The 11646-nt window shown below is 36.8% G+C and overlaps 1 protein-coding gene across 2 annotated transcripts in view; it reads left to right on the top strand.

Annotated features, from left to right (window-relative positions):
* LOC115209256 (putative uncharacterized protein DDB_G0277255) overlaps positions 1–11646 on the top strand; it is a 261041-nt gene that overhangs the window by 242997 nt on the left and 6398 nt on the right. For both annotated transcript variants that reach the window (XM_036501036.1, XM_029777550.2), the window contains exons 3-5: positions 1–264; positions 7501–7617; positions 11489–11563. The exon at positions 1–264 is cut by the window's left edge and continues 215 nt beyond it. In XM_036501036.1, coding sequence (XP_036356929.1) covers positions 1–264; positions 7501–7617; positions 11489–11563 — 456 coding nt within the window. The remainder of the gene's footprint in view (positions 265–7500; positions 7618–11488; positions 11564–11646) is intronic.

Here is an 11646-nt window from a genome sequence, read left to right as displayed (position 1 = left end):
GTAGTAGTAGCAATAGTATTAATAATAACAATAACAACAACAACAACAGTAACACCAACAGCCATCATTATCATCACCACCACCACAGCAACAACAACAACAACAACTCCTCTCCAATCCCTTCACCTGCCAATTCCTCAGCACTGTCTACCCAACAGCAGCAGTTGCGTCCATCTGTGATAACTTGTGCCTTCGCCAATAGATATACGAACATGAATACCTTTGTACAGCCACATAGTCCAAGCCGTCGAGAACTTACATCAGGTGAGTCAAAGTTTCACAACTTGCTATTGTTACATGCAGTGTATTGTACATATAAGCATACAACATCTTCTGAGAGCCCCTTCGGTCATGACTGACCGTAGGATTGCACCTAGAAAGTTACCCTCCCAGGTACAAGTCAGGGCAAGGTTGTTTATGGAAGACCAGCAGTCGCCCATGAATACTGGCCTTCCCTCTCCACACCACCAGTGTTATCCAAGGGAAAGGCAAAGGGGCCAATACAGCTTGGCACCTGTCACATCGCAACTCATTTCTACAGCTGAGTTAACTGGAGCAACGTGAAATAAAGTGTCTTGCTCAAGAACACAACACGCAGCCCAGTTCGGGATTCGAACTCATGACCTTACGATCATAAGCTCGATGCTCTAACCACTGAGCTATGCGCCTTCACAACATCTAACATCAAAATATTAAAATCCCTTTTTTTTTTATTCTGTTTTGTTACATTTATTCTTTAAGGGTACAGGTGTGTCTGTATAGTTGAGAAGTTTGCTTCCCAAAAACATAGCTCCTAGTTTGGTCCCACTGTGTGGCACCTTGGGCAAGTATCTTCTGCTATAGCCTCAGGCCAACCAAAGACTTGTGAGTGGATCTGGTAGATGGAAACTGAAAGAAGCCCATTGTGTGTGTGTGTCTCTTTGTCTTAGCATTGTGTGATAGTTGTGAGTGTTACCATCATGCAACTGGTGTCCATCGTTTCCAGTCTGACTGGGGGGAAATATTACCTCACTTGGAAACAGGTGAAGGTTGGCAACAACAAGGGCAGCCTACTGTAGAAAATCAGCCCCAGCAAATTCCATCAAACCCATTTCAACATGGAAAAGGGGACATTAAAATATTGATGGTGATGGTAGTGGTGAACTGAATTATTGATAGTTGTCATAGACACTTCACTGCTAAATATGGTAAGCAGCAAAATTTCAACCAATTTCACTTCACTGACTCAACCAGCTACAACTTGCATTTCAAAGAAATATAATTTCAATCTAGATATATCTAGTGTCATCACTTGTTTCTTTCCGCTCTTGTCTGCCAGTTCTTCATCCACTTCTCTGCTTGCCAAAAAGCTTACAGACTTTCCATGTTACAAATGGCTATCCATCATGACACACTATACAACATAATTAAAGAGCTGCGGCAGAAAACAGTTTTAAATTCAAGAGTATAGACATTTGTCTATATAAGAGCTCTTCAGTCTATAAATCATGTTGAAATTGGCAACATTCCACAAGTGCCCAGGTAAACACACTTACGCACACAAACGTATATATAGTTGTTTCTGCCTGCACATACAACTTTTGTACTTATGTATTAACTTCTATTACTGTGATCATTTGTAAATGTGTAGATATGTATCGTGTGTGTTTAAGTATGTACCCATGTGTACATTCTACATGAAAAGTATTTTTATTTGCAGTAATTTACATATATACATATTTTATGATTTCATTTAAGCATAGCGAAACTAATAACCAGTTGTTAAAACTTAATATATCTATGCTTCGGTGTAAAATGTTAGGCAGGTACAGAGCATAATATTAATTAATATATGACAAATGAACAGGACATTATTTACATTTGATGGATATTTATCCTCATCTTATTTGTTGTTAACACAACATTTCGGCTGATATACTCTCCAGCCTTCATCAGGTGTCTTAGGGAAATTTCGAACCTGGGTTCTCATTCCTAAGGTATTTTTCAATGTTGTTGTCGCTATTATTATTATTCAGTTCATTGCCTGGAATCAAACTTGAAATCTTGGGGTTAGTAGCCTGCACTCTTAACCACTATGCCATATGCCCGTGGGTGTAGTGGTTAAGAGTGTGGGCTACAAACCCTAAGATTCTGAGTTTGGTTCCAGGCAGTGACCTGAAAAATAATAATAATAATATCGAAAAATACGTTAGGAATAAGAACCCAGGTTCAAAATTTCCCCAAGACACCTGATGAAGGCTGAAGGGTATATCAGCCGAAACGTTGTGTTAACAACAAACAAGATGAGGACAAACATCCGTCAAATGTAAATAATTCCTTATCTTTTAAATATAGAACTGAATTAAATGAACAGGAGTTGTGTAATCACTTTCGTTAGTTTACTGCTGTTTCTGCTATAAGAAGCAGTGCATTCAGAGCTGATTGCTTGTGAAACATCCTATAACTACCAGCAAAAGTTACATAGTGACTCAAGAGTCCAAGAGTTTTTGGCACCTCTCAAAGATTGGTTACTGCCATTGCCAACTGTCTCTTGACTCTTTGAGATCTAGCTGTGATACAATTTCTTCTTATTTTATGAGTATAATATTTCTATATTATCTAAGTCTATGAACTATATTTGGAATACAAGACAATATAATGGATGTTACACATAACTATTATGGATTATTACAGAAGACTAACCAAGAATGTATATATGGATTTAAGGACTCTCACACTAAAGTGTACTTACCAAAATCAAAAGCAGTAATTCTTAATTTTTAATTTATATTTCAAACAAACACCATTTTATAGTATTACTTCATATTTTTTTTTAAATTACCATTCGATAAATTATACAAAATTCAAATTTTATATCTCTGAAGAGCAGAAGAGTTGTCTATAAATACTTTCCAATATAGGATTCCATTATAGGGACAGCACTTCTGCGAAACGATCATAAGATGCTTTAAAAACTTAATTCAAAACTTTTAAACTGTCAAATACATTATATATTTATACTTATACTTATTTACATATATTTATATTTTTGATACAATTATTTTTCACGCGTATATATTTCTCTGAAGAATTTTCTGGTATTGATTTCCTAATATTAATCTGTATAAATAATAATATATTATAAAATATATATAATTACTCGTATTAAATACATAAATACTTAAAAGTATTAATACTTTGATACAATAGAGCACTCAATGTAAATTCAGTATATAAAATTCTCATTGAATATATTTAACTAAAGATTTATTTTATGAGTACTGTAAATCATAAACTCAAGACACTTTTCACCCAATCTCTCTGCATGCGTTTACATCTGTATCTTCTTCTGACTGTGTGTGTACCGTTGGCGATTTTTTTTCCTCCGTCTTCCCTTCCCTGATCTTTCCTTTTCCTATGTTTCTGACGAAGAGCTCCGCTCGAAACGTAAAACCCTCCTTCTTCCCTTCCTTCCTGAGCGTCCAATAATACTATATTTGTTGCACGTCCTCGCGTTGTTGTGTTTTCATGTTTGGATTAACTTTATAAACATATGCTTGTTGTCCAATGACATTCTTAAGTCACTTGTACATAAGATTAACCATACCCAGCTCTTTTCTGTCAAATTGCTGCAGAAAATCTTGATTGCCGTACAGGACCTCACTTTTTAAACATCTAATATTGCTGTAGGAGTGGCTATGTGGTCAGAAGTTTACTTCCCAACCATATGGTTCTGGGTTCGCTCCTGTTGTGTGGCACCATAGGCATGTACCTTCAACTATAGCACTGGGGTAACCAAAGCTTTGTGAGTTATATTATGTATGTGTTACTGTCACTTTGCCTTGACATAACATGATAGTTGTGAGTGTCAACATCATGCAAGCAGTTTCCAATCTTCCCTAAAAAAACATGTCTGCTTATGAGGAAATATTAAATTACTTGGAAATAGATGAGGGTTGGTGACAGGAAGGGCATGTGGCTGCAAAAAATCCATCTCAACAAATTCTATTTGATCCATGCTAACATAGAATAGTAGATGATAAAATAATGATGACGATGAATGTTGTTTGTTTTTAGTACACAAACAGAAAAGCACCTATTTGTTTCTATAAGTAGCAACCTTCATCTGTTCCCCTTTCAAACATCATCAGGTTAACCTGGCGCAAGTAAACCTATGATCAAAGCTATTCCAAGCATGATTAGCAGGCTGTTTTATTGAAGATGCTAGAGTGTGATTTGAGAAGGATTTGACTGCTACATCTATAAATCAATCAACCACTTAGTGGCTCCTTTAATTCAACATCGGCTTTGTTCTAGCACTAGGTTACCAAACTTTTACTATTCCCAGTGGTCAGCATTATTTATTTTATAACTTTAGATGCTGCCAGATGGTTCCCTGCACCAAGAACATTTAAATATTTGCTTGCCACCCACAACATTTCACTTGATATCCTTCCTTCACCCTTAATACAGTTCTCTCCACCCACATTTTACATAAATCAAGACCCCTCTCTGAGCCACTAAATTATCTCTCCTTCTCCATTATCATACATTTCTCACCCTCCCGTACACTATACCTGCCTCTCTCTCCCTACCCTCTTTTCTGCGCTGTCAGTCATCCCCTACTCTCTCCCACTTTTCCACAACTCATATTTGTTCTTCATTCATTATATTCACACACCCCTTACCTATTCTCCATTTTCTAATACATACACACTCACACAACAGGATTCTTTCAGTTTCCATGTAGCAAATCCACTTACAAGGCTATTGTAGAAGATACTTGCCTAAGATGCAGTACAGTTGGATTGAACCCAAGGCGTCATAGCTGGGAAGCAAATTTCCTAACTACACCGTCACGCCTGTACTTATTTGTGTTGAAATTGTTATATCTGTCGGTTTTTTTCAGTTTTTTTTTTCTCTCTCTCTCATCAGAAATTATTATCCAAGATTTTATGAGTTAGTACTTCCATAAACTAGTAAAATGTGAGAAGAATGTTGTGGTTATGAATGTGAAAGAAAACCACACCATGTAGAAATGGTGAGACTAATTGTAAGTTAACTGGAATACTATTCAGTATTAGTTTTGGTATTTAAAGATGTAGTGTCAGTCATGTTCATAACTGAATGTAGGGGTGTATTTGAAGCAGTGTGTTTGGTGATATTTGGAGCTGAAGTTTAGGTGGTGGTGGTGATGGTAGTGGTGGTGTCAATGACAAACTGAGGCGGTCTGGAGTAATATAATTGTTATGGTTAACTAGTTTTTAGATGGATTGCTCAAATTGTCACTCATCTAAGAACTGTGCTTGCTTGTCTTAGCAATGCCTTAACTTCTGTAAGCTGACAAAAAAAAATCTGTGTTTTCAGCATCAATCGCTATAGCATAAATTCTTCATTTAGGGTATCTTGTTGTTTTTGCCGTTTTTCTCCTTCTCTGAAGCAAGCATATTTCCATATAAAATGTAACTGAATACTTTAGCTCATTATATCAAGAATGCCATGTATGTTCACTGGTATTTAGTACCGCTCTGAAATGGTTATCCTGAGAATTTGTATTGAGAAACTGTAAACTACAGGAATTTCTTTCCTTCTTTCTTTCTTTCTTTACTGCCACCTACCTTACCAACAGCATCCAAAAGACCTTCGTTAAAATTTGTCAGATGTTGTTTTAACCCTTGCTACACTAATTATATATCATGCTGAAGACTTGCTCATCGACTTCCTCGTTGTTTTCCTGTTTTGTCTTTACACTTCACACCTGAATTTTTTTGTTATTTTATCTTATTTTATTTATTATTTTAAGAGAAATGAATGTGGATCTAGAATTAACCAGGCTTAAGAAGTATTACCTAAAATGTAAAATGCATAGCAGCACATTGCCTGCTACAAGCATAGTTGAAAATAAGACCGAATATTTTCCCCTGACTGTTTTGCATTTTTACATGTTTGCATAGATGGACTGGCTGGTTGTTGTCAAATTAGAAGTTTGCATATTACTTCAAGAAAGACATTTTTGCAATGTAGTATCTCTCCAGCAGCAGACTAGTTTGCCTTTGAAACTAGAAGAGTAATCTGTTTTAGAGATAGACTGCCTGCTGCAGTCTACACACTCCTTTGGTATACAGCTTGGTTTAAATCAGTTTAAATCAGTAATTCAGCTCCTTCACTTTAGAGAAAAGAAAATCCATGTATTTCTGTAATTATTGAAATCTTATATGAGACCTTCCTTTGAAGTTTATGACTTCTTTGAATATAGGGCTGTACTTGTAAATGTCATCTTGGTTTGGTTTCTATAGCTGAATTCCCTTGTTATTACCAATTGCTTTATAGTATGAAATGGGTGCATTTTCTCGTGCTACCAGCACTAGAAAGATTGTCAGGTTCTCAGTGAGTCAGGAAGAAAGGGCCGTCACAATCCTACGCTTTCTCTGCTCTAGACACTCAACTATATAGAATTGAATTATCATAGGGCAGCGAGCTGGCAGAAACGTTAGCCAGGCGAAATGCATAGCTGTATTTCGTCTGCCGTTACGTTCTGGGTTCAAATTCCACCGAGGTCGACTTTGCCTTTCATCCTTTCGGGGTCGATAAATTAAGTACCAGTTACGCACTGGGGTCGATGTAATTGACTTAATCCATTTATCTGTCCTTGTTTGTCCCCTCTGTGTTTAGCCCCTTGTGGGTAGTAAAGAAATATATATAGAATTGAATTATCATAATCTTTTGCTTGTCCTGTACATCACATGTGATACACAGAACATGTTTCCCTGGCAGCCATGCATCATATATGATACACATTCTCAATTTTTTCAACTACCAGAGTAACTTGGAACTTAATAAATGAAAGCTTTGTATTACTCAGAATGTATGAAACAAAGGTTAACTAAAATACTGAAAACAAACATCAAAATGGACAGGTAATCTATTTATGAAAACTGAATTAGGTTTTACTATTCAGTTGACCAATGAATTATAGGCATAGGAGTGGCTATGTGGTAAGTAGGTTGCTTACCAACCACATGGTTCCGGGTTCAGTCCCACTGCGTGGCACCTTGGGCAAGTGTCTTCTATAGCCTCAGGCCAACCACAGCCTTGTGAGTGGAAACTGAAAGAAGCTCGTTGTATATATGTGTGAGTATACGTTTGTGTGTCTGTGTTTGTCCGCCCCAACATCTCTTGACAACCGATGCTGGTGTGTTACGTCCCCGTAACTTAGCGGTTCGGCGAAAGAGCCCGATAGAATAAGTACTAGGCTTACAAAGAATAAGTCCCAGGGTCAGTTTGCTTGACTAAAGGCAGTGCTCCAGCATGGCCACAGTCAAATGACTGAAACAAGTAAAAGAGTAATGATGTCGTCAAAGCATGAAGCTTACCAAGCTTTCAATATCTGAAATATACTGGGTGTCTGAGTTCTTCAAATTTTTCAACAGAACAGATTAACCATTCTATTAGTGAATGCCTAATCTGTTTAAAATCCTACAACTACAGAAAATCTGAAATGTATTTGTTACCATTTTACAGGTATGTGTGATCCAGAGGAGCATTTTCGTCGGTCCTTAGGAAAGGACTATAAGAAATTAAATCGCCAATCTCCTGTTCCCATGACTAGAACTAAGATTACGGATTCTGTGGCATCAGGTAAGCCCTTGCTCCTCTCAACTTCAGTAATATTTGTAATGTTGTGCATGTATGTATACATTTATAGATATATATAAGGGTGTAAGCATGGTTGTGTGGTTAAAAAGTTTGCTTCCCAACTACATGGCTTCGAGTTCAAATTTAAAGGATACCACAACTGCTTTAACATCATCGTCGTTTCGTCATTGGACGAATGACTGAGGGCTGGTGAACCAGATGGCTGCACCAGGCTTCAATCTTGATCTGGCAGAGTTTCTACAGCTGGATGCCCTTCCTAATGCCAACCACTCCGAGAGTGTAGTGGGTGCTTTTACGTGCCACCGGCACAGGTCAGTCAGGCGGTACTGGCAATGACCTCGCTTGAATCTTTTACACATGCCACCTGCACAGGTGCCAGTATGGCAATGCTGGTAATGATCATGCTCGAATGGTGTCTTTTAAGTGCCACTGGCACGGAAGCCGGTTAGTCGCTCTGTCAATGGTCACACTCGTATGGTGCTCTTCGCACCCCGCTAGCACGGACGCCAGTCATCAAATTTGATATGGAGCTCAAAATATTTACATTGTTTCTGCTATATCTCTGGCAGAATGAGTTTAGAAAGTAATGCATACCTTGTCAAATCTACTATAAAAACATTATTATTATATACTCATTCTGCCAGAGATATGACAACAGAAGTCTATGTGGTCATCTGACAAGAACAGTTTCCTTCAAATGATGTAATGTTTCCATTAATCAATTAAAGGGGTCGCTTGAAAAGGCCTTAATGAATTGACACCTGTACATCTTCATTACACATTTATTTATATTTTTTTCACCTACCTTGGAATTTTCACTTCAGAAATACTACAGAAAATACCTTTATATAAAGTACATGTCTGATCTGCCAAGAGCGGATATCTTCATTCAGCTAGGTTGTGTTGTCTGCATACACGACAGGAATATCAGGTGCAAACACTCCTGCACAGAGTTCTGATATTCAATATTCAATTAATATTGTTTGGGTGTGCAGATTATACTGACCTAACAAGGTGCCTCAATTTAAGTACCGAATTCAACTGAATCTTAATTATATATATGTGTGTGTGTGTGTGTGTGTGTGTGTGTCTGTGTATATATATATGGAAAGCGGACATTAAACGATGATGATATTTTATTTAATTTTATTTGTTAGGGAATAAAAATTCCGGCATAACAGGGGTTCAAATTATTCTCAATTAAGAAATATATATTTTCATTTAGAGATAGTAGGCTCCTTCATCTCACCTACTATCTCTAAATGAAAAGATATATATATATATATATACTTGAAACTTAGATTTTTAAATGATTTCAAAGTATTATTATTTGGTTTGGCTTCATTATTGTAACTTATGTGACTTGATAGTAATACAAACTAGCCGGTCCAGACTCCATGTATGCAGATACTCTAACAAGGATTTGGAGTAGTTTGTTATATTTGACTTGAGTTGAAAATTGTCATATATGCAGTGCTTCTTAGCATAACAAGAAATATATATATATATGTATGTATGTATACGGATATATATATATATGTATGTATGTATATGGATATATATATATGTATGTATGCATATGTATATATATATATGTATGTATGCATATGTATATATATATATGTATGTATGCATATGTATATATATATATATGTATGCATATGTATATATATATATGTATGTATGCATATGTATATATATATATATGTATGCATATGTATATATATATATGTATGTATGCATATGTATATATATATATGTATGTATGCATATATATATATGTATGTATGCATATATATATATGTATGTATGCATATGCATATATATATATATATATATGTATGTATGCATATGCATATATATATGTATGTATGCATATGCATATATATATGTATGTATGTATATGCATATATATATATATATATATATGTGTGTGTGTGTGTATATAATGGACGTTCTTAGTTATTTCGACATATAAACATACAGTTGTTTGATCAACTTCATAAACTTGCCCATTGAATTTGCATGCCAAGTGGCTGGGTATTCCACAGACATATGTCCCGTTAATGTAATTTTCAGCAGCACAGTATAACAAGGCTGGCCCTTTGTATTATAGGTATATTCCATCTAACAAGCTTCCTTACAGTTTCTGTGTACTTGATTCTACTTACAAATACCTGAGGCTATGGGTAAGACATGTGCCCAAGCTGCCATGCAGTGAGATGGAACCCAGAACCTCACATTTGCAAAGTGAGCTTCTTAACTACTCAGACTTCTCTGTATACCATCTCCGAGTAATTAACCTCAATAGTTTATTTACTTTGTGATTCTCTCATCGTTATTTAAGTATAATAAAGTCATTCTTTCACTGAAGAGGTTATAATATTTTAATACTCACTGCATTAAACATATTTATACTAATGTATTCAAAAGTTTGCAGCGTGGAAGGTGTTTATAAGCCATTTAAGAAACGCACAAAAACCGTTAGATTCCGTTCAACATTTAAATCTAATTTGTCAAAATATTTTCGTCTCTTTGAGACCGCGACCTGTTCACTGACAAAACTTTGTGCTGCATCTTGGTTTATTGTATCATAAATATTTCATTGGTTACTCCCCTCCTCATCCCTGTCCTTCCACTTCTCCATCACGCATCCATTTGTCCAGCTTCAGTCGTATATTTGTTTCAATCAGTTGACTGAAGCCGGGGCACCACCTTGATGGGTTTAGTTGTACAAATCAATCCCAGAACTTATTTTTAAGCTTGGTACTTATTCTCTTGGCCCCATTTGAACTGCTAAGTTACAGGGATGTAAATAAAGCAACACTGGTTGTCAAGCAGTGGCAGGAAACAAAGACACATTACATGCATGTCATTATCATCATCATCCTCATCATTTAATATCCGCTTTCCATGCTGGCATGGGTTGGATGGTTTGACTGAGGACTGGTGAGCCAGAGGCTGCACCAGGCTCATCTGATCTGACAAAGTTTCTACAGCTGTATGCCCTTCTTAACACCAACCACTCCGAAGTGTAGTAGGTGCTTTTACATGCCACCAACATGAGGGTCAGTCAGGTGATACTGACAACAACCATGCTCAAAAGGTGTTTTTTTACATGCTACCTGCACGGGAGCCGGTCTGGTGGCACTGGCAATGACCATGCTTGAATGTCGTTTTTCACGTGCCACCAGCAGTAAGGCAACTCTTGCAACGATCACGCTCGAATGGTGCTTTTCATGTGCCACCTGCACGGGAGCCAATCCGTGGCCCTGGCAACAATCACACTCGGATGTGCTTTTAATGTTCCACTGGCACATGTGTATATGTATACACACACACACACAGCTTCTGCCTACCAAATTCACTCTCAAGGTATTGGGCAATCTGGGGCTATTGTAGAAGATACTTGGCTAAAGTGGCACGCAGTGGAACTGGACCTGAAAGCACACGGTTGCAAAGTGAACTTCATAACTACACAGCCCTGCTTGCTGTGACAACTTTAGCATAATGTTTTGTGTTGGAGCATTTTTTTAATGGTTAGCTATCCTTCTGACAACTCAACCATGAAGTAGGAGTGGAACCTGATGTATATTTATTCCACAAACTCTAACATCAAGATTTTTGTGTTTATGTGTCTCCCCCAGTGGCTCTGATAGTAAGATTTGAACTCCTGACCATATTGTCTGCAGTTTGTCAAGTTAGCATCACAACCAATATGCTTATGTATTACTGTTTTTCAACGATGTACAATTAGTAGTTTTGCTCTTACTTCCTCATGTATTCACAAACTCTCCACTGCCATTGGTGCTTTCTGATATCTATATAATATTGTTGCATGACTTTGTTTCAGTGAACAGCAGTGATAACGAACCTGTTGGAACCTGTAGTGAGCGGCTTGTCCTATTGACAACACAAGAAAACAGCCGTAAGTTTCAATTAGAATTTCAATCTTTTTTTTTTTCATGTTTTGGCTGAGATATCAAAAGAATACTTTGTTTTTCTTTCAGT

This window comes from Octopus sinensis, linkage group LG3 (genome assembly GCF_006345805.1).
Source record: "Octopus sinensis linkage group LG3, ASM634580v1, whole genome shotgun sequence".
In the NCBI taxonomy this organism is placed as follows: Eukaryota; Metazoa; Mollusca; class Cephalopoda; order Octopoda; family Octopodidae; genus Octopus; species Octopus sinensis.
The sequence above is the reverse complement of the archived record's forward strand: the minus strand, read 5'-3'. Positions and strand labels throughout refer to the sequence as shown.